This window comes from Pogona vitticeps, chromosome 5 (assembly GCF_051106095.1).
Source record: "Pogona vitticeps strain Pit_001003342236 chromosome 5, PviZW2.1, whole genome shotgun sequence".
In the NCBI taxonomy this organism is placed as follows: Eukaryota; Metazoa; Chordata; class Lepidosauria; order Squamata; family Agamidae; genus Pogona; species Pogona vitticeps.
The window spans coordinates 149,883,851-149,904,700 of record NC_135787.1 but is presented as its reverse complement, the minus strand read 5'-3'; the positions used below and the strand labels follow the sequence as shown (position 1 = coordinate 149,904,700).

Sequence of the window (20,850 nt, the reverse complement as noted above, 5' to 3'; positions counted from 1 at the left end):
TGCTCTTACTGGGCTGTTCCTGCCAGCTGGAGTGCCTAAATGAGCTAGGGACTGTCTGTCTCATTTTCTTTATCATGGTGTGTGAACCAGGTTGAATTCTGGCTTGTCATAACCTATGGCTTGTTTTGGGGTCATGACTGTGGGTTTTTGGATAGAAAGTCAGTGGTTTTCTAGTGGTTCCACAGTGTGCCTGAACATGCAACTTATAAATGATAAAGCAGGTTTCCACTGGACTGCCGTGCTGTTGAATCCTTACCCTTCCAAATAGTCACTGAAAGAAGTTTCTGATAGATAACAACTTACAGCAAAATAAGTTAAAAGACCTGCTGACATTTTGGTGTTTTAATTTATTTCATCCTACCTTTGAAAAACTGGCCTGAAAAGTCTGAATAAAAGAGTAGTTTCTGAATGATGGACTCCTCTATTAATGAAGCAGAAATGGAGAAATGATTAATGATTAGGTTGCTTATTCTTTTATTTGGTTTCTCTTTCTGAGTTTGAGATGTTTGAACTGGACACATGATATAATAATGAGAAGGGCTGACTCTGTTCCCACAAAGTGGCAATACAGGAGCCCATGGGAAGCCTATATTGTTATAAATAAGAAGCAGTTTGACTCATGTTCTTTGTTTCCCCCTTCTTGCATTTAAACCAGTCATGAAGCTTTATTCCATGGTTGGCTCATTGTATTGTCTGGCAGCAAGTTGATTCTAGTTTCTGATTTGTTTCCTTCCAATAAGCCAGATTTGGTTCTAGCTTCCTTCCTTGTTTACTAACAAATGATTTACATTGTGATTTAAGTCAACTTGATTTAAATCAAATGCACCCTGGTTCTTTCTGTCATCTTATGTGTGTAAGAAATAACAAATTTTTCAGAAACAAGGGAGTCTTCTCAACTGCTGCTTTAACTGCAGGCTGAAATGTAGCAGGGGATCTTGGTTGCAGGCACCTATAGTTAGATAAACTAAACAGGAATGGGAATCTTCTGTGCTTTACCATTGAGCCATAAATTTAGAAGATCACGTAACCAGAAGTTTTGTTGTACAGAAATGAGAAAAAATATCTTGGGCAGACAAAGAAATGGTGTATCAATTGCAGTATTAAATCAATCAGAAACACCAAGTTCAGTGATGTGGAGGCTTGAAGAAAACAAAATATTCACAATTCTTCAGCTTTTTCCAGTGTGCTGGAAAAATAAATGGTGCTTATTCTTTAAAAGTTGGACTGAGCGGTGATTTTTTTGTCCTAATACATAGGATGGGAAGTGAAATACAGTAAGAGTGGGTTGGGGACATATAGACATGAATATTTTCACATTTTAGTTATGTACTACTGTGATAACATTTGTGATCATAGTACTGATATGAATGTAAAGCTACCAAGTGCAACAGCTCAAAAGAAACTGCATTGCCATGCAACAGTTTGAATGCTCTTCATGGGTATATTACAAGAGTATTTGGCTTTTAATACTTCTGGAGACAAACCAAGATGCATAGGTCTAATGGGTTAGATCGAGAAGAAATATTTATGATTTGACTTAAATCCTGTTGATTTTGATATAAATAGTTGAATTTCGCTTCTATCTTGCATAACCATAGGAACTTTCATTTCTGAATCTTTTCATGTAATTATAGTAGGAGTATGTCACCAAAGCAAGATAAAGGCCATGGCTATGTTAGAGAGCTGAATTGGAAGGATTCGGATTTGCTGCAGTTTGATTCATGGCCTGCATTGCATTTCAAATTGCAAACTGCAGACACACAAGGGTTGCACATAGATCTGTGTATTCCCCGTTCATATTGTTCATGATATGACCGCAATCCTGCCCACCCAACCCCCGTATTTTCACCCTTCCTCTGGTCCTGCCTCTCCTTTCCTTTGATGGTTAGCTGTGAAGTTCCTTGCTTACAGAAGTGTTCCAGACATCTCTCATTTTACTCTGCTTTTTGTGTGCATTTGTGCATGCAGAAGACTTAAGTATTATATTAATGCAATACTGTACTTCATTGCTGATACAGCTGAGAGCAACACAGTATAATTTTGTTTTAACTCTGTTTCTCTGTGACTCTGTGACACTTTGGCAATTTCTTATTGCAGTACATATACAGTAACACTCAATCTTAGCATCTTTTGAAAGTTTAGGAGCCCTGCTATATTAATAATATGGAAATATCTGAAATATTAAATGAAATAATGCTCTTTTTCTTGTTCAGATTCCAAGTATCTTTCTCTGGCCAATGATCCTATTGTGATTTTGTGCTACAGTCAAAACTGAGAGACTTGTTCTGCGTCTTAATAGCAGTATAAAAATATCTAAACAAATGTTTTCTAAAAAGTCATTTCAGAAGCATGATTTTCTTTAGAATTCAAGTACATATGATTTTTTTAAAAAAATAACATTGGAGGACAGTTGGGGAAAGTGATGAAATACTTTCACTGCTCTGAAATATATGCCCTCAATGCTTATATCAAATGAAAACATTACCTAAAGACATGCTCCCATGTCCCAATAACTTCTGCAAGGGAAAAGAGATGATTGAATTCAGCCCCCTGGAGCCCAAGGAAAAAAGCTGATAGGAAAAAGGCTGCAAGGAATTGAATCTGCCTTGAATGTCATGCAGACATTAAAAAAAATACTGAATTTGCCTGCTCTATAGGTGGATCAAATCCTACTGTATTTGACCATGTAACTAGGCTGTAAGACACTGCAATATAATACACATGAACTGAATTGTTTTAATATAGGATGCTTTATACTTATGTTAATTAATCATTGGAGACAATGAAAAAAAAAATAAACAACTGTTCACTCCTCTCTGTGATATTAGATGTGGAGCTCAGGATTTTGGAACCCTGCATTACAAAACAGAAGATTATGAGCTGAGTTTCTCCCAAGTCTTTCCTTAGCAATAGGATGTATTTTGGTAGTGTTTTTCTAGTTATGTTCACAACAAACTATTATGCTGATCCAGTAAATTATTGGAATAGCTGTTTTACTTTAAGGGTAATGGTTGGAGCTTTCAGGGAGCAATAGGCTTGGCCACTGCAAAAGAACTTCAAGCATGAGGTCTCTGTAGGTAAGCTCTATTTTGATATTGTAGTCACTGTACAAATGTTGCATCAACAAAAATAAGTTAAGATTTTAACTTGCTTTCCAAAAACTGTTCTTTCTGTAGCCTATTTACATTGGTGTAAGTATAATGGCATAAATAGTAGCAGTGAGCTACTGCTAATAAATGAGTTGCTGCATGGATATTCCTAGTTGTGTATCAGGCATGTGACTAGGCACAGAGCTAGGAATGTGAAAAGCAACTCATTAATTAGCATGAAATCATTGCTATAATTTACATCATCACTAGAGATGGGCACAAGCTGGAAAAGTGGTGGATCATGATGGTTTGCAATTTGTGGCTAACTGAACCACCATGAACTCCCAGGAAAAGCAACCAAGTTCATTTTCCCAGTTTGTACTGTTGGGGAGAACCTAAGTGTTCCTTCCTGGCAGGGAAGCCAGGTCTGTTAGCTCTGCATATGCACTGGCCTGTCAGCTGGGTGATGCAGCTCAGGGGCAGTAGCCAGCTCCAGGAAGTCGGACCACTGCTTCTACTCATGTGCCTGCTGCCCAGCTAAAATATATGGGTACAGACTCAGAGACAGCAACTGGCTTCTGGCAGGGAAGCCAAACCCACTGCCTTTATGGATGGTGGTAGTGGGAGCAGGTAGGGAGGCAATGGGGACAGTGGGAAGGGGGTGGGCAGCCATCCCCCTTTGCTGAATAAAACAAAGTGTTAAGAGAAAAAAAGTTTGGCATTTTATTTTATTTCTGGAAAATGAAATCCCTGAACCAGATTGTGAACTGAGCTATGAACCAGCCTGGTCTGTTGGTTTTTCTGGTTTGCAGTTCAGCATGTGTCCACCTCTAATCATCACCAACATAAATCTGTAGTAGGATTCTGGCAGGGTTTTTTAAAATTAATGACAGATTCAAGTGGGACAAACTGACTACTGTAGCTAGATAGTTAGAGTAAAACTGCAGGGTCATGTACTCTTATTTTAGAAAAAATAAAAATAAAGCACTATATTCTTTTTCATATCTCTTTCAGCAGGTGATGTTGGGGATAAGTTTTCTTTATCGCTCAGTAGTCTAGTAGAGTAATGGTTCTGTAGTCATAAATTTGAAATTTAGTAATCATTATTTTATCATATACATTAAAGGTTCCCCTTGACATTTAGTCCAGTCGTGTCCAACTCTAGGGCGCGGTGCTCATCCCCATTTCCAAGCCATAGAGTTAGCGTTTGTCTGAAGACAATTTCCATGGTCACGTGGCCAGCGCGACTAGACACAGAACGCCGTTGCCTTCTCACCGAGGTGGTACCTATTTATATACAGTGGTGCCTCGCATAACGTTTTTAATTGGTTCCAAAAAAAAAAAAACCTTATGCGAAAAAAACTTTATGCGAAACACCATTTCCCATAGAGATGCATTGGAAACCGGTTAATCCATTCCAATAGGCACGGATTGCCGTCCTTAAGCGAAAAAATCCATAGGAAACATCGTTAAACGATACAATGTATCCTCCATTGGAATGTATTGTAGCTGACTCAATAGGTTTCAATGGCTTTGCGAAGTCAATTTTTGCAAAATTAAGTGTGTCATAAAAGGGTCAAAAATGGTTTTAAATGCTTGGATTAGTTTCTGCACCCTATAAAACGGATGCAAAAGTTAATTTGGCTTTGATCTGACTTTTCGTTAATTAATGGTGATTTTTCCCCCCAACTTTTGACAGCTGTCAAAATCTGACAGCTCTATTATTTCCTATGGGGGAAGAAAAAATTCACAAAAAATTAATGAAGACTCAGCAACTGTTCTAAATTCTTGGGTTCGTTAGAGGACCCCCTAAGTTGTGTGCAAACCTGATTTGGCTTTGATCTGAACTTTCGTTAATTTTTTGTAAATTGTTTTCTCCCCCATAGGAAAGCATGGAGCTGTCAGATTTTGACAGGTCCATTGGTTCCTATGGGCCAAAAAACAAAAATTCACAAAAAATTAACGAAACGTCAGATCAAAGCCAAATCAGGTTTGCACATGACTTAAGGGGTCCTCTAACGAATCCAAGCATTTAGAACCGTTTTGGACCCTTCTAAGACACTTTTTAAATTGAAAACAAAAAAAAGTTAAGCGAAGCAGGGGACCTAAAACCAAAAACGTTAAGCGAAGCATGGTCCCAAAAACGCTATGCGAAAATCGCCCATAGGGAAAAACGTTATACGAAGCACAATCTGCCTCTGAAAAAATAAACGTTAAGCGAAAAAAACGTTAAACGAAGCAAACGTTAAGCGAGGCACCACTGTACTTGCATTTGTATGCTTTCAAACTGCTAGGTTAGCAGGAGATCATATACATTACCATCAACTTAATTTTAACCTCAATGTAGGGGTAGGCAACATTGTTTTGCTTCAGGCATTTGTGAAGTACATATTATGTAATAACTGGCAGTTGGTATACAGATTGAAGATACAGGTGAACTTCTTGGAGGACCGCCCCCAGAGAGTGCAGCTTGGGGAGAGTATTTCGGCCCCGTGGAGTCTCAAATGTGGGGTTCCACAGGGGTCGATCATCTCCCCAATGCTGTTTAACATCTATATGAGGCCGCTGGGTGGGGTCATCAGGGGGTGTGGAGCATCATGTCATCAATATGCTGATGACACCCAGCTCTACGTGTCCTTTTCACCAACTGCAAGTGATGCCGTCCTGTCCCTCCAGCGCTGCCTGGGGGCCGTACTGCAATGGATGCAGGAGAACGGGCTAAGGCTGAACCCGGACAAGACGGAAGTTCTGAGGGTGGGTGGCCCTGTGGATGGTGGCTTGGGAAACTCCCTCATGTTTGGGGGGGTGGCCCTGGCCGCAAAGAGTGGGGTCCGCAGCCTGGAAGTACACCTGGACCCGACGCTCACCATGGAAACGCAGGTGGCGTTGGTAGTCTGCTCCGCCTTTTTCCACCTTTGGTGGATCGCCCGGCTGCTACCTTACCTAGACACGGGGGCGCTCACTACCTTAGTACATGCGCTCGTAATCTCTAGATTAGACTACTGTAATGCGCTCTACGTGGGGCTCCCTTTGAAGCTGATGCGGAAACTTCAGGTGGTGCAGAATGCGGTGGCCAGACTCCTCACTGGAGTGAGAAAATGCCAACATATCTCTCCTACTCTGGCCATGCTGCATTGGCTGCCCATCCGTTTCCGCATTGACTTCAAAGTGTTAATGCTTACATATAAGGCCTTAAACGGTTTAGGACCTCGATACTTGATGGAACGCCTGCTTCCACCTAGATCTACTCGGATCACCCGCATGAGCCAGGAGGTGAGGCTGAGGAGCCTAACGACGAGGGAGGCCCGGAAAGAAAGGACACGAAACCGGGCCTTCTTGGCGGTGGCTCCTCGCCTCTGGAACAATCTCCCTCCTGAGATCCGCGCGGCCCCACTTTGGACACTTTTAAAAGTCAATTAAAAACATGGCTATACATTCAGGCCTTCCCTCCAGTTAATATCTGACTTTTTAAATTCTCTCCTTATGTATTTTCTATTCTGTTGTTGTATTCTATTTATTACAATATGATTTATGTAATTGTGTGTGTTTTTTATATTATTTCACTGTTTTTATTCTGTTGGAAGCCGCCTAGAGTGGTCTTTTAGACCAGATGGGCGGGGTATAAATCAAATCAAATCAAATAAATAAATAAATAAATAAATAAATAAATAAATGTCTCTATACTTTACATCAGTGGCGTTTACTAATCCCCTCATAGTTTCAGCTTTGGTTATGCCAATGTATGATGAATTTTCAACTGTTTTCTAGGTATAAAGCACTCAGAAATGGTTTACCTGTCCCTCCTTCTAATGACATTCTGAGACTACTGCTTCCACAAGACTGCCCAGATGGTGGGATATGTAACCTTATCAGCTACACATGCTCTACACATGATCTTGGCTGGCTTCTCCCATGAGGCACAGTAGGGATTTCAGCTTCTGGCCACCTATAGTCAGGTGCTCCAATTCACTGAGTTGTGCCAACAGTTTTATTACATATGTGGGATTATTTTATTTTTCCTGAATATCTTTTATGACTCTCAATCTCAAAGCTGAAAAATTCAGCAATTTTTTTGTAATTATTCTTAGTATTTAAGTTTTAGATTGATCTCTTTCTTTTTCTTGTGTATATGTGTACACAGAGAGACCAGCAAAATCTGATACGAAGTAAAGCAAGGAGTTTCTGCTCTTAGTTCTGAGGATCAATTTGAGCACAATGTAATGTGCCAAACCTGAATTGTTAGGTTCTGTTATGAGAACAAATAAGAAAAGTTGTGTAGTTTCATTTGAGACCTGTGTAATTACACTCAGTATGCATAGAATTGTGTTTTGGGCTAAGACAGATCTGGCTTCTTTATTTTATAATTGATTAGCTATATATGCATATGTTTCCTGTTTAAGAGGTTGTTTAGTGTCCACCTAATCTCTCCTCCCCCCTTTGAAATTGCTGCAGTGTGAAGGCATAGTTCCATTATATCATAAATTTAGAACACAACATTGGAGATTAGGTGGTAAGCAAGACTTATTTCAGGTTAAATGTAGGGTGGAAGTGTATTTCAGTGCTGACAAATAGTAATTAACAGTTAAACTTGTGAATAAGCATGTTTTTCGTGTTTGACTAGGACTGGCAATCATAAGCGAGCTCTTCAACTATGTTGCCTTCGTGAATATATGCTCCCTTTGTTTTATATGCATGAATAGTAGTTTTCAACGGCTCCTGTTTCTGAATTGAGCAAGGTGAGAAGAAACAATTTAAATTGATCGTTTGGAAGAAACTGGCTTTGATACCTTGCTGTGAAAGAATGCTTCTCAAGAGATGTTTTCCTTTCATTCAGCAAGAAGGAGAACATAAGTTTTATTAATGAAGCACAGGTAAAGGTTCCCCTTGACATTTAGTCCAGTCGTGTCCGACTCTAGGGCGCAGTGCTCATCCCTGTTTCCAAGCCATAAAGCCAGCGTTTGTCCAAAGACAGTTTCCATGGTCACGTGGCCAGTGCAACTAGACACAGAACGCTGTTACCTTCCCACCGTCGTGGTACCTATTTATTTACATGCATTTACATGCTTTTGAACTGCTAGATTGGCAGGAGCTGGGACAAGCGACGGGAGCTCACTCCGCCACGTGGATTCGATCTTACGACTTCTGGTCTTCCAACCTTGCAGCACAGAGGCTTCTGCGGTTTAACCCGCAGCGCCACCATGTCCCTTAATGAAGCATACATGAAGGTTAAAATAATTCTGAACTTGACGCCCAAAGAAACACATGCTTGACTACTTTGATAGTGGAAGCAAAAATTTACTCCTGTTTGCCATGTTTTGTATCCTGTTTTGTTTTACTTTCTGTGACATTTTTGTGTCCTGACAATAGCAATGATAAGTTAAAATAAATAAATAAGGTAGGCAAAATACCAAATGAAATACCAAAAATTTATTTTATGGGAGCCAGTACTGTTGTTGCTGTTAGAGCACCGTGAATGTAGAAACGTAGTTCAAATTCCCACTTAACATGAAGCTCAGTGGATAAGTCACCTTGTCCATCTTATCATCACTCTTAAATTAATAGTTATTGAAATGTTTAGATGTTTCTGAGGTGGATAATCTAACTGCGGAAATTCTCAGGAGGGAGGGAATTTTCAGAAGCTGAAAAACCAGAATCTTTAATTAGGTAATTGAGCTAGATTAATAGCTCTAATAAGCTAGATAGAAGCATACTATTGCAAAAAACAATACCTTTGGTTAGAAACATTGTGCATTGTGTTTAGTCCAGAGGATTATTTCTAGGTCTTCCAGTTGAATATTCTGTCACAGAATTCCTCAGCTCACATGGGTAGTTGTGATACAGCCTATCAATGATTGAAATCCTGTTTCTTAACATATTTTTTAAAAGCCCACTGAATCAGTGATGATTTGGTGAATCAACTCTTCCATGAGGTTCTTTGATTTAGAGGGCTTACTGTAGTTACAACTTACTCTGCCAACCAATAGAATCAGAAACAGGTAGTATCTACACAAAATTGGGTTTCTACTGCTTTTCATTTAAAATTTCTGATTCTGGCCTTTATTTATTTGATATGTACTGTACTTATTTTTTTCATTTCTATACCACCTTTCTCCCAAGAGAGGACTATTTTTTAAGCTGGGACTTCAGTAGTATCTGATAAATTTTATGTCTGTACATCTTAGCACTTCTGACATCTTTCGTAGCAAGAGGGTTACAACTCCCAGAATCCCCCAGCCACCATATAAAGTTGATATATAAGATACCTATTTTGTTCAGAAATAAAAACTATTCAAGGGGAAATTGCAGATTTGCAACTCTAACAGTTTCCTTTAAAAGAATATAGTTCATGTAATCCATTAGGCAACATGGCTAGCCAACATATAATCCACCCAGTTGTTTAAATTGGGAGTTCAGTAACACCTGTGGAAAATTTAATCTTTCTGAAACCTTACTGGACAAACTTTCTACTATGTTTAAAAGATGTAAATGACTACAGGCATTCCTGTAAGGGTTGATGGACTGAATGAATGTTGTTGTTGCACAACCATTGTGCCTTGCTGAAATGTAAAAGATTTGATAATTGTATTAGTGAACCAAGCATGCTGTAATCTTAAAGCATGTAACAAATTGATCTGATGGGTAGAAGTGGCTGTGCATCATTTTTCATGAAATGTAACAGTAGTGACCAGGGTTAATATACAACTTTATTAACACTTAAGCAAGCTTTGTTCTTGCATATATAAACTGATGTTTTACACTTTATTGCTGTAATTGAGTAAGGTTTAGAAAATTCATTGGAGTAGGACTCAACAGAATGGATTTGAATCACATTTCAGCCATGGAGATTCACTAAAGCATGGGTCTCAAACTCAATTTACCTGGGGGCCGCTGGAGACAAAGTCTGGATGAGGCTGGGACACATCAGATTTTCCGCCAAGCAGAGCAAGAGCCTGAGGAAACCGCCCAGGAATTTCCTTAGCCCAGCTGGGGCACCAAGGAAGAGGAGGAAGAGGGGCGCTTGAGCCCTTGTCGCTGGCCATGACCCCCTCTGGCTCCTTCTTCACTACTACCACCACCAGCAGCAGCAGCAGGATGAAGAAGCGGAGAAGGGAGGGAGCACCAGCAACTGCCTAGCCAGGGGGAGGAGGGCATGACATAAAATTTCTAAAAAACCTTCACAGAATTTGCCTTGCCAAAGGAGAAAAGCCCCCACCGGTACCCGCGAAATTAAACAGAACGGAGTGGGGCCCCCACTGGTGCACGCACACAAACACACAAACACAGAGGTCTGGCAACCTTCCTCTGAGGGTCCCCCCTCAAAAAAAAGGTGCATGCAGCAGCAGCTACCCCCACCATGACAGGAGCAAACTTTGCAAGGCGAGCCCAGGCAGCCTCCAGAGTCGAGCAGGACGAAGAGGAGGAGGAGGAGGAAGCACCGCCAGGTGCTGAAGCGGCTGCTGGCCGGGCTGGTGCTGGGAGTGCCCAGAGAGAAAGAGAGCCAGAGAGCCACTTCTCTGGAAGAGGCGGTGGCAGCAGCTGTTGTTGGTGGCTTGGAGGCGCTCTTCAAGGACGGGCCAGGAGCGAGCTCTGCTCAGCAGCGGCTCGGGCACTTGGGGACAAGGGCTGGCAGCACACCTCTCTCACTAGCTCTCCCCCAAGACAGCGCCTCTTGCAACCTCCATCCAGAACTGCAGCCTGGCGGCTGGCAGACAGGCAGGTTGCAGTTCTGGATGGAGGATGCAAGACGCGCTGTCTTCTGAGAGAGCCAGCAAGCAAGGCGAGGCTTTGTTTGATTCTTGACAGCAAAGGACGTGTGGGCACTTCGGGGGCCAGGCAATGGGAGGGCCACAAACTAATCCGGCGGGCCACAAATGGCCCCTGGGCCGCCTGTTTGAGACCCCTGCACTAAAGAATGGCAAAGCTGAACCACTCTTTGGACATCTGATTTAGCGCAAAACCCCTAGTAGTGTCTCTGTAATTTGGAAGCAGCTTGATGACACATAACCATTAGTATTTTTCTAATAAATTGCATTATTTTACATAATTTTAAAAAGTATTTTATAGTATTCATTTCATTCGTATAACAGACTTTGTAATATTTTCAGAAGCACATTGTCTTTGGACATTAGTTTTTGAAATTTTCAGACTTAACACAGAATATTTTCTTAATCTGCATCTGCTGAATTTTGGTCTAATAAAGGAATTACTCTGATTTCACTTTGTTCTGTGATCCACCATCTATATGAAATTGACAAAGAGTGATTTGCAAGAGGTTTGCATATTGTTGCTTTCAGGATACATTGGTCTTATTGAAGGGATTTTTTTTCCTTGGGTAACTGTGCATAGGGCAACAACATTGATCTAACCCACTTTGTGTCATATAGAAATCATTTCTTTTTCATGTATAATTCACATTTCCCCAGTGTGGATTGAAGCTTTCTGCTAGCCATCAGTTCTTATTCTGATCATAATTTGTACCTATTACATGAAGCCTTGAGAGTCCCCTGGACTGCAAGGAGAACAAACCAATTCTGAAGGAAATCAACCCTGAGTGCTCACTGGAAGGACAGATCCTGAAGCTGAGGCTCCAGTACTTTGGCTATCTCATGAGAAGAGAAGACTCCCTGGAAAGGACCCTGATGTTGGGAAAGTATGAAGAGGAGAAGGGGACGACAGAAGATGAGATGGTTGGACAGTGTTACCGAAGCTCCCAACATGAATTGACCGAACTCTGGGAGGCAGTGGAAGACAGGAGGGCCTGGCGTGCTCTGCTCCATGGGTCATGAAGAGTCGGACACGACTCAACGACTAAACAACAACATGAAGCACATGACGATTGCTAGTTGGTTAGTTGATTAGGCATGTCCCCCCCCCCCCATATTGGTTTGGATAAAATTTTGTATAGCCTTTGTAGAGGTTAGTGTGAGAATACTACAGCCGTTTGAAAAGCCCTGCTGTCATCCTTTTGCTTTGGTAGATGTACTGATATAAAAAGCCTCATTCAGGAAAATGATTTGCTTTTCTCAGTGAAATAATATGCATAAGTGGTAGAAAAGGAAGTCCTTTAAGCTGTGGCATTTTAAATAAGTCCACTTATTTAGTATCTTTTTTTTCCCAACCCAGTCCAACCAGAAGCTTCTCTGAAACCCACAAACAGAACTTGAAGGCAACTATTATTGAGATCTTCTATCACTAAATTCATAATAACTAGTAGTCCTTGACAGACCTGGCCATAGTCATTAGGCTTTTTTTCCTACTGCAGAGAGGAAGCACTCTATAAATCCAAAATAGCTATTGGGTGAAAGTGAGAGAAAAGATCTGACAGGATTGCCACTGCCATTGTCAGAATCTGACACCTCTGATCCTAAGAAGTGTACTGCTTCCTAACTACCTAGACACCAATTATTGTTTAAAGTGGATGTGGTTTAGTGTTGTTACTGTCTTTGAAAGAGACAAATTCTTTCTCTTCTGTTATACGGACACTATGCTCTCCTTTTTAGCAACTTGTTTGGCTTTAGTGTGCATATAGTTAACTCATCTAAGCATTTTGCATGGGAATCCCAGAGCCTTATATGGTCAACTTACTTTGTGCTGCAGTGAACTGAAGGCAACCATCCAAAAGGAAGGGGGAGAGAGATTTGAATTGTCTTTAACTGTCAAATACCCTTTACTTGGCCTCTTGCAGTAGCTCAGTAACTAATGTACTAGCATTTAAAATGCAGGCATATGCATAGCTGGTGGAAATTCCTCTGGTAATGATTGACAGTGAGTGTACAGAAGAAATGTATACAAGGAGCAAACTTCAGTAGAGTGTTATAAAATGGTATGGCTGCTAAATCTATGGATTCATCTCTGGATCATTGGAACCAGTAACAGATTTTTCTCTAACACTGAACCAGTGCTTATTAGTTCACCATGGAAAGGGACTACTGGTAGAAGTAATTGTTTTTCTGTATCAGGGGCGTGCATACAGAAATACGTTAATTTTAAAATTGCAGAACTCCAGCTGTCTGATGCAGATTGTGCATGCTAAATAGCCCCAAGGGACCACAAAATATTGATGATACATTTTAAAAGAAAAGTGAGAAGTGGTCTAACGGCCCATAGTATTTTGGAAGGATAAATACTAAGAACTCCAGGGGTGTGTCTTTGTGCTGCAGTTTTGGAGCTGAAAACCAGCTTCAATTTATGTTAAGACTTCCAGTGGAGGAAAGTTTCTAGATAGTGGCAAAGAAACTTTCCTCCGTATGTGAGCTGCTTCAAAAAGCAAAACATAGAGACAAACTGTTACATAATGGCCTTTTTTCACTTTTATTATCAAAAATGCACCAGTAGTGGACATTAAGTGGACATTAATTCACTGTATCAGCAGTTCTGAAATGAAATGGCCAATTGCTCTTTCTTTGAACAGTACAAGGTAGCACCCTTGTTCCCGCAGAAAGCCACAGTTTTTGCATTGGTTTCTATTAGAATAAGATAAACAACATTGTCATATGAGATAAAGTGCTGTCACCACTGTTTGTGACAGTAGATATAAAAAACAATCTGAATCTCACGCCCTGAGAATTCTAGCTTTGTCAGATTACTTCTTTAAGTGGATTTTGGGTCTGTGGAGTTGAAATAAAATGGTGAGAATGTGAAACAGACTTTTCTATTAGAGCAATTGTAATGGAGCGTGCAGTTTATGTATATGGGTAAAGAACTCCGTGTATAATCTCATCTTTGTTATCTTTAAAATCAATTAATATTTTTAAAAATGATTTTTTAAAAATCATCAAAATCCTTTTTAAAAATTTAAATGCTTTAAATGGTGATTTAAATCAAATCCACGGTGTAAAGAAGTGTCTCCATTTCTATGTTACTATGTGCTTTTTGGAAAAAAAAACTGTTGTTACTTACCACAAATAAAAAAGATTAGAAAGCAGTGGAATGTTTGGCAAAACTATGCCTGAACAAAGTATGTGTGCATTGTGTGTTTTGGCAAGCAAAGCTTGTCATTGCGTTGCCACCTCATACTGAAAGGTATTGGTTAGAAAATGCATAGTGTTTTTATTGCAAAAGACATTAGTGGCATGTTGGACTGTCACATTTTCATAGTTTGAAGTGTCTTAAAATTGTACCAAGGAACTGCCTGTGAATGAAAAATGACATAAACATGCCAACGGGATTTATCTCCACAGAATATATCTCCACAGTTGCATAATTCCCTCTAATAAAAAATTTGTAGTTAGAGATAATGTTTCATAATTTTAAACAGTGTTACAAAGTAAGTATATTTAAAGCAGTGATATGTTAAATGTTTCCACGTGTACACATTCTGATCTAGAAGTGGCTATGCGTTTGAAAACTATATATGTACGTTATACTTAATCTGAAACAGAATGACTATATTTCCATGGAAGTGGATGAATTTCTGTGATCCGAATTGAAGTGTTAGGCTGATAACCTCCAAAATAATCTTTGTCTCTAATGGTCATTTTCAAAGAATTTCAGATTACTGTTCTGTCAGAAATTCTTTCTCTTAATATTTCCACATAAATTTGTTTAATAAAACTACAGTTGCAAATGGAAAAGATTGTGATACATTGAAAATTTAAGAAATTTATTTTGGAACAAGCTTTTGTGGACTACAGGCTATCCAGATCCAAGATGGTCTTGCTGTTTTAATTATTTTTCATTAAAATGTTTAAAGTCAGTGGACTCATTGCTTGTAATTATTCAGTTCAGGCAGCCTGTCAAACTATAGTTTATTCATACCACATTTTAAATCATTTGAGTTTCCAAGTATAGAAGATAATTGAAACTTAAACTGCTCTCTGATTTCACTTTCCATTTGTTCAGCTTCATACACTTACAAATATATCCCCTTGTGTAGTGTAGCAGCCCTTGGAAATGCAGTTATGATCCTAACTTGAATTTTAAAGCTGGATCAAGATTTATCACTGATAATCCTTGTTTACGTTTTCATTGTTACTAGATACACCTCATGTGAAGACCTTGGTATTAAGGATAGAAGAAATGCTTTCTTTCTTTTAAAAGTTCTCTTAAACTTTTTTATTCAGAACAAGCTCCACTGATTATTTTTCACCAGTCATATAATATACTGACATGTTGATTCTCACTGTAGATTTTAAAGCCATTTAGACTTCATGTGTATAGAGACTGTTGTGCTTACACGTGAGTTTAGTCAGACATTGTGTAAAAACATGTTGATGGATGATCAGTTTGATCTATGAATGGACAAATTATTGTTTGTTATTAACTAGCATGGCAGAAGCAGGAATAACTAGTTTGAAGTGGCTGCGCATAGTATAGTTTGCATTGACTGTGGTTTGACTTGAAATGTGAATGGACAAAAGCTTGCAGATCTTTTTTATTGGTTTAATAGGAGTGTTTCCATGGTTTGGATTTGGGAATTTGGCTTAAAGTTGTATAATGTACTTGCTTTTGTTTTACATTCTGTAGTTAATTACCATTATAACAACTAACCTAACAGCTTTGGAAGACTTCATTGAATGGGTAGTTATTTTGAAAGGCACCTTCTATGGAGCTTAATGGGCAGCAAGACTACCTGTCCCATGAAATCTTGTGGCAGCCATCAGTCTCGTTCTTGAAATGAGAAAACTGGTGACAGAGGTAAGTAATGAAGGCTTCTCTGTGGCCTGCAGCTCCCAGATGTCTGCCAAGGAAATTCTAGGGAAATTATAGAAGTTGCAGTTGAAAAAAATCCAAAAATTCCATCTCTGTTACAAGTTTTTTTCCTGATGTGGGTCACAGCATTTGGCTCAGCTGCCTGAGGAACATGCTGAAGCTGATTAGGATCAGAAGGTACCAGTTCTGTACATGGAATTGTTGGATGTGTATTTAATTTCCACACAAAACAAGTATTCAGGATTTAAAGGGCAAAACAATGGGCTCTTGCTGTGATTGGGCTCTGTGCCTTGAGTGAAGAGTTTAGATTTAGATAGTTCAATGTTTCCTAGCTTTGTTTTGCTGTTCAGAGTTCTTTCAAAGCTTACCTTTGTAAAGTCTGTTGGCAAATGCATATTTTAAAAGAAGCAGTGAATGCCATAAAAGAAAGCAGGAAAAAAAGACTGTGGTTCTTAAAATAATAGAATTGCAAGATCAGGTGATACCTTTTTGGGACTCTCGTGTAATTTATTTCATAAACTTTATCATGTAATTTATTAATTTTATCACGTAATTTTATAGTTTTCTATTAGTAGATTAAACACAGTATTTTAAAATATATTTGAAATATAATCAGAAGGAAATCAAATCAATATTTTATTCAATATTAGAAACATTAGAAGCAACCATTTATTTCCTGTGATACTGTACAATATTTTTCATAAATATATACAATATTTATTTTATCAGAATATCCTTTATTTATTTAATTTAATTTAATTTAATTTATACCCCCGCCAGTCTAGACCGAAGTCTACTCTGGGCCGCTAACAATAATAAACAGAATAAAAACAATATAATAACATAAAAAACAACAATAGTAATATCGTTCAAGATGGGAAAAATATTCACCATATCTATGTTATCATCTATGCAAGCTAAAACCAATGATTCAGGTAGATCTAGGTGGGAGCAGGCGTTCTGCTAGATATAGAGGTCCTAAACCGTTTAGAGCTTTATATGTCATCATTAACACTTTTAAATCAATGCGGAAACGAATGGGCAGCCAATGCAAGGCAGCCAGAGTGGGGGAAATATGCTGATATTTTCTCATCCCATTGAGAAGTCTGGCTGCCACATTCTGCACCATTTGAAGCTTCCACATAAATCTCAAAGGTAGCCCCACATAGAGCGCATTATAGTAGTCTAATCTTGAGGCCAGAAGGGCATGGACAGGAGTGGTGAGTGCCCCAATATCAAGATAGGGACGCACAGATGGAAATAGGCAGAGTGGACCACTAACGCCACGTGGGTTTCCATGGTGAGCGCCAGATCCAGATGGACCCCCAAGCTGCGAACCTCACTCTTTGTGGTGAGATTCACTCTCTAAAGAGAGAGTGAGTTTCCCAAACTACTGATGGAGGGGCCACCCACCCTCAGGACCTACATTTTGTCCAGGTTAAGCCTCAGTCCATTCTCCTGTATCCATTGCAGTACAGCCTCCAGGCAGCGCTGTAGGGACAGAATGGCATCCACTGTGGTTGGAGAAAAGGAAATGTAGAGCTGGGTGTCATCAGCGTATTGATGGCACGAAGCCCCACAACCCCTGATGACCCCACCCAGCGGCCTATGTAGATATTAAACAGCATTGGGGAGATAACAAAGTCCTGCGGAACCCCACAATTGAGACTCCACAAAGCCAAAACACACTCCCCAAGCTGTACTCTCCTCCTCCAAGAAGGATCAGAGCCAGGGAAGCGACTGACCACAGATTCCCAGCTCAGAGAGCCTCCCCAGGAGGATACTCTGGTCGATGGTATGAAAGGCGGCTGAGATATCGAGGAGGACCAACAAAGACATTTTGCCCCTGTTGACCTCCCTCAGCAGGTCATCAAACAGGGTGACCAATGCTGTTTCCATACCGTGGCGCGGCCTGAAGCCCGACTGGAATGGATCCAGGAGCTTGGAGCTGGTCAGCCACTACATACTCTAACACTTTGCTGGGGAAAGAAACATTGGTGACGGGCCTATAACTGCCAATGTTGTCTGCTGCCAAACTTGGTTTCTTCCTTATGGGCCTAATGAGTGTCTCCTGGAGAAACCCATTAATTATTGCCATGGGCCATTTGGTTTTTGTAGGCCTGGCTGCTTTGATTAGCCAGGCCGGACAAGGGTCAAGGGAGGAGGTGGTGACACAACAGCAGTCAAGTGCTTTGTCCACCATATCTGGCATCACAGGCTGAAAGAGATTGAGTCTCATCAGGCACAGCGGAGTGCTGTACGTCTCTGCTCGATCTACTGTGTTCAAAAAAGGAGAAAGCTCCTGGCTGATGGCCTTTTTTGTTTATATATTGTCTGCAGTCCACTCTGAGACATTGTGCTACTCCATGGGTAGTCAGGGTAGGAAAGCAACTGTTCTGGGTCAAGAGAGTGTACCATATGACATTACCGCTGTTCTTATTGGCCTGTGAAGTAATGGAAAGGGATTCTTGCACAGCTATGATATCCTCTATTATGTTGGAGCTGGGTTACATCCCAGCCTCCTTCCACAGGAAGAGAGATGAGGCTGCTCAAGAAAACGTTATTGATTATAATATTATATTGATACTCAGATTATAATGGTATCTGTATTTAGCTGCCCCTGCCAATAGGATATACAATGGCTTTTACATGCCTTTTGGAAACGTGCCCCCATATTTGACCCTTATTAGCTTACATGAGCTGAGACAACTGCTAACTAAACGCAGATTAAACTCATTGCAGTTGAAAGAGATTCAGGGATGTTATATGGATCAGTATGGTACAGGCAGATATTACCCAGCAGGATGCTCTAAGATGAAAGTCGTAGTACATTTTCTAACAGAATGTTCTCTGCAGATTGAGGGATCATTATCTTAAACCCTTAGCAACCACGATCAAGAACAGATCCTCTTTATGTACAGTTTTATTTTTGCTAGCTGGCACAAATTATTATATATCCTATAGGACTGCTGAATTCATTAAATGACGCATGGAAAGACAGAACTCATTCCATTTTTCAAAAGCTCTTCAAGTTAATTTCACAACTTGAAACATATTTAACAGTGCTTGTTTTATAATTATTTTGTTGTTTTATGCTTTTCTGATTGTTTACATGTATAGTACTTATATTACATGCCAAATACTATTTTTTAAAACTGGTTTAATCTTGGCTAGAGATCAGAGTATTCATAGATCAATATGAATATCCCCATCCCAGCTGGACTTAATGAAGGTCCTCCCCCCTGGACCGGCCCGTCCACTCACGGGGTCCTGTTGCTGCAAAGATCTTGCTATTCCTGCCAGTTGCGCCGGGAGCTCCACTGTCTCCCTGCTTGGCTGGCCACTCCAGGCAGGGGCGGGAGGATGAGTTTTCCTGCATGGCTGCTGAGTGGTCAGTCCAGCACGGAAACAGCAGAGCTCCTTATGCAATTGGCAGGAAGAACAGGACCTTTGTGGTGCCAGGATGCGTGAGTGGACAGGATGGGTTGGTCCGAGGGGCTGGACTCTCATTAGGTCCAGCTGGGGCTTTATGAATATGAATATCCCCATCTCTAATCTACTCATTTACGACCTGATTGGCTGTGAAACAATAAAGTATTCATATTTGTACAGTGGTGCCTTGTATAACGAGGGCACCGTTGAACGATGAATCTGCATTGCGATGCGGATTTCCCCATCGCTAATGCGAGGGCACGCTCGCATTACGATGGGGGAACAGCTGTTCTGCGGCTCCAAAATGGCTGCCGGAACACAAAAAATGCGTGCCGGTACACCCAAGATGGCCGCTGGAACAAAAAAAATGGCCACTGGCACACCCAAGATGGCGGTCGGAACACCCAAGATGGCCGCCGGAACAAAAAAAATGGCCACTGGTACACCCAAGATGGCCACCAGAACACAAAAAATGGGCACCGGTGCACCCAAAATGGCCGCCGGTACACCCAGGATGGCCGCCGGAACAAGGGAAAACATTGGAGAACGGTGAGTTTTGGGCCCATTTGGAACGCATTAAACTTTCCAATTGGGGTTTTTGATCCGTTTTACGATGTTTTCCCATAGCGAAGGTTAATCCGGAACGGATTAACCTCGCTATGCGGGGCACCACTGTATTTTGTTTACAGACCAGAGTCTGTTCTATGCCTCACAGCCATTTAGTCTAGCTTGTGGCAGAGAAGAATCATAATGGAAAATGATCTGTCAAAAAAGACTGTATATATCTGGATATTTATCCTTATTCTCTTGTACAGTGGTGCCGCGCTTGACGATTACCTCATTAGATGAGGAAATTGCTGAACGATGAAGTTTTTGTGATCGCAAAATGATGTTTTAATAGGGAAAAATCATTTTTTCCGCTTAACGACGATCAAAACAGCTGATTGTTGGGCTTTCAAAATGGCCGCCCGCTGTGTACAATGGCTCCTTGCTGTGTTTTAGGACGGATTCCTCGCTTTACAGGCACCGGAAAATAGCCACCCTATGGGGGATCTTCGCTGGACGCGGAGGTATTTCGCCCATTGGAACGCATTGAACCGGTTTTCAATGCATTTCAATGGGATTTTTACTTTCGCTTGATGATGATTTTGTTCTACAGTGTTTTTGCTGGAACGGATTATCCTTGTCAAGCGAGGCACCACTGTATATATATTTCAGAACAGAAACATTTTGTATACAGTCTGTCCTTCCAAGGTGGGTGGTGGTCTACTATAGAAAAACAGTTATATGTAAAAAAAATATTTTGTTATAAAAGTTGGACCAAGTGGCAGGCAGTAACAGCATTAGAAATGCTGGACAAGCAATAGGATGTGCTTGTGTAGAAAGAACTATTTATTGTTATGTGCTCTCTTTGATATACGTAATGCCATTAAACATTAGAAGGAGCCGTTAGTTTTTTGTGATGGTTGTGCCTTTAATCTTTCTTTCTTCTGTTTATAGGCTTGCATAGATGATAACATAGATATGGTGAAATTTCTGGTGGAGAATGGAGCCAGTATTAATCAACCTGATAATGAAGGCTGGATACCTCTACATGCAGCTGCTTCCTGTGGATACCTTGATATAGCAGAGTAAGCATTTTCTCTCTATATTTATTGTAAACTTTCTCAATCTATTG

General features: G+C 40.4%; 1 protein-coding gene across 2 annotated transcripts in view; it reads left to right on the top strand.

Annotated features, from left to right (window-relative positions):
- The window catches only part of PPP1R12A (protein phosphatase 1 regulatory subunit 12A), a 130,063-nt gene that overhangs the window by 16,952 nt on the left and 92,261 nt on the right, over positions 1–20,850 (top strand). For both annotated transcript variants that reach the window (XM_073000328.2, XM_073000330.2), the window contains exon 2: positions 20,673–20,803. In XM_073000328.2, coding sequence (XP_072856429.2) covers positions 20,673–20,803 — 131 coding nt within the window. The remainder of the gene's footprint in view (positions 1–20,672; positions 20,804–20,850) is intronic.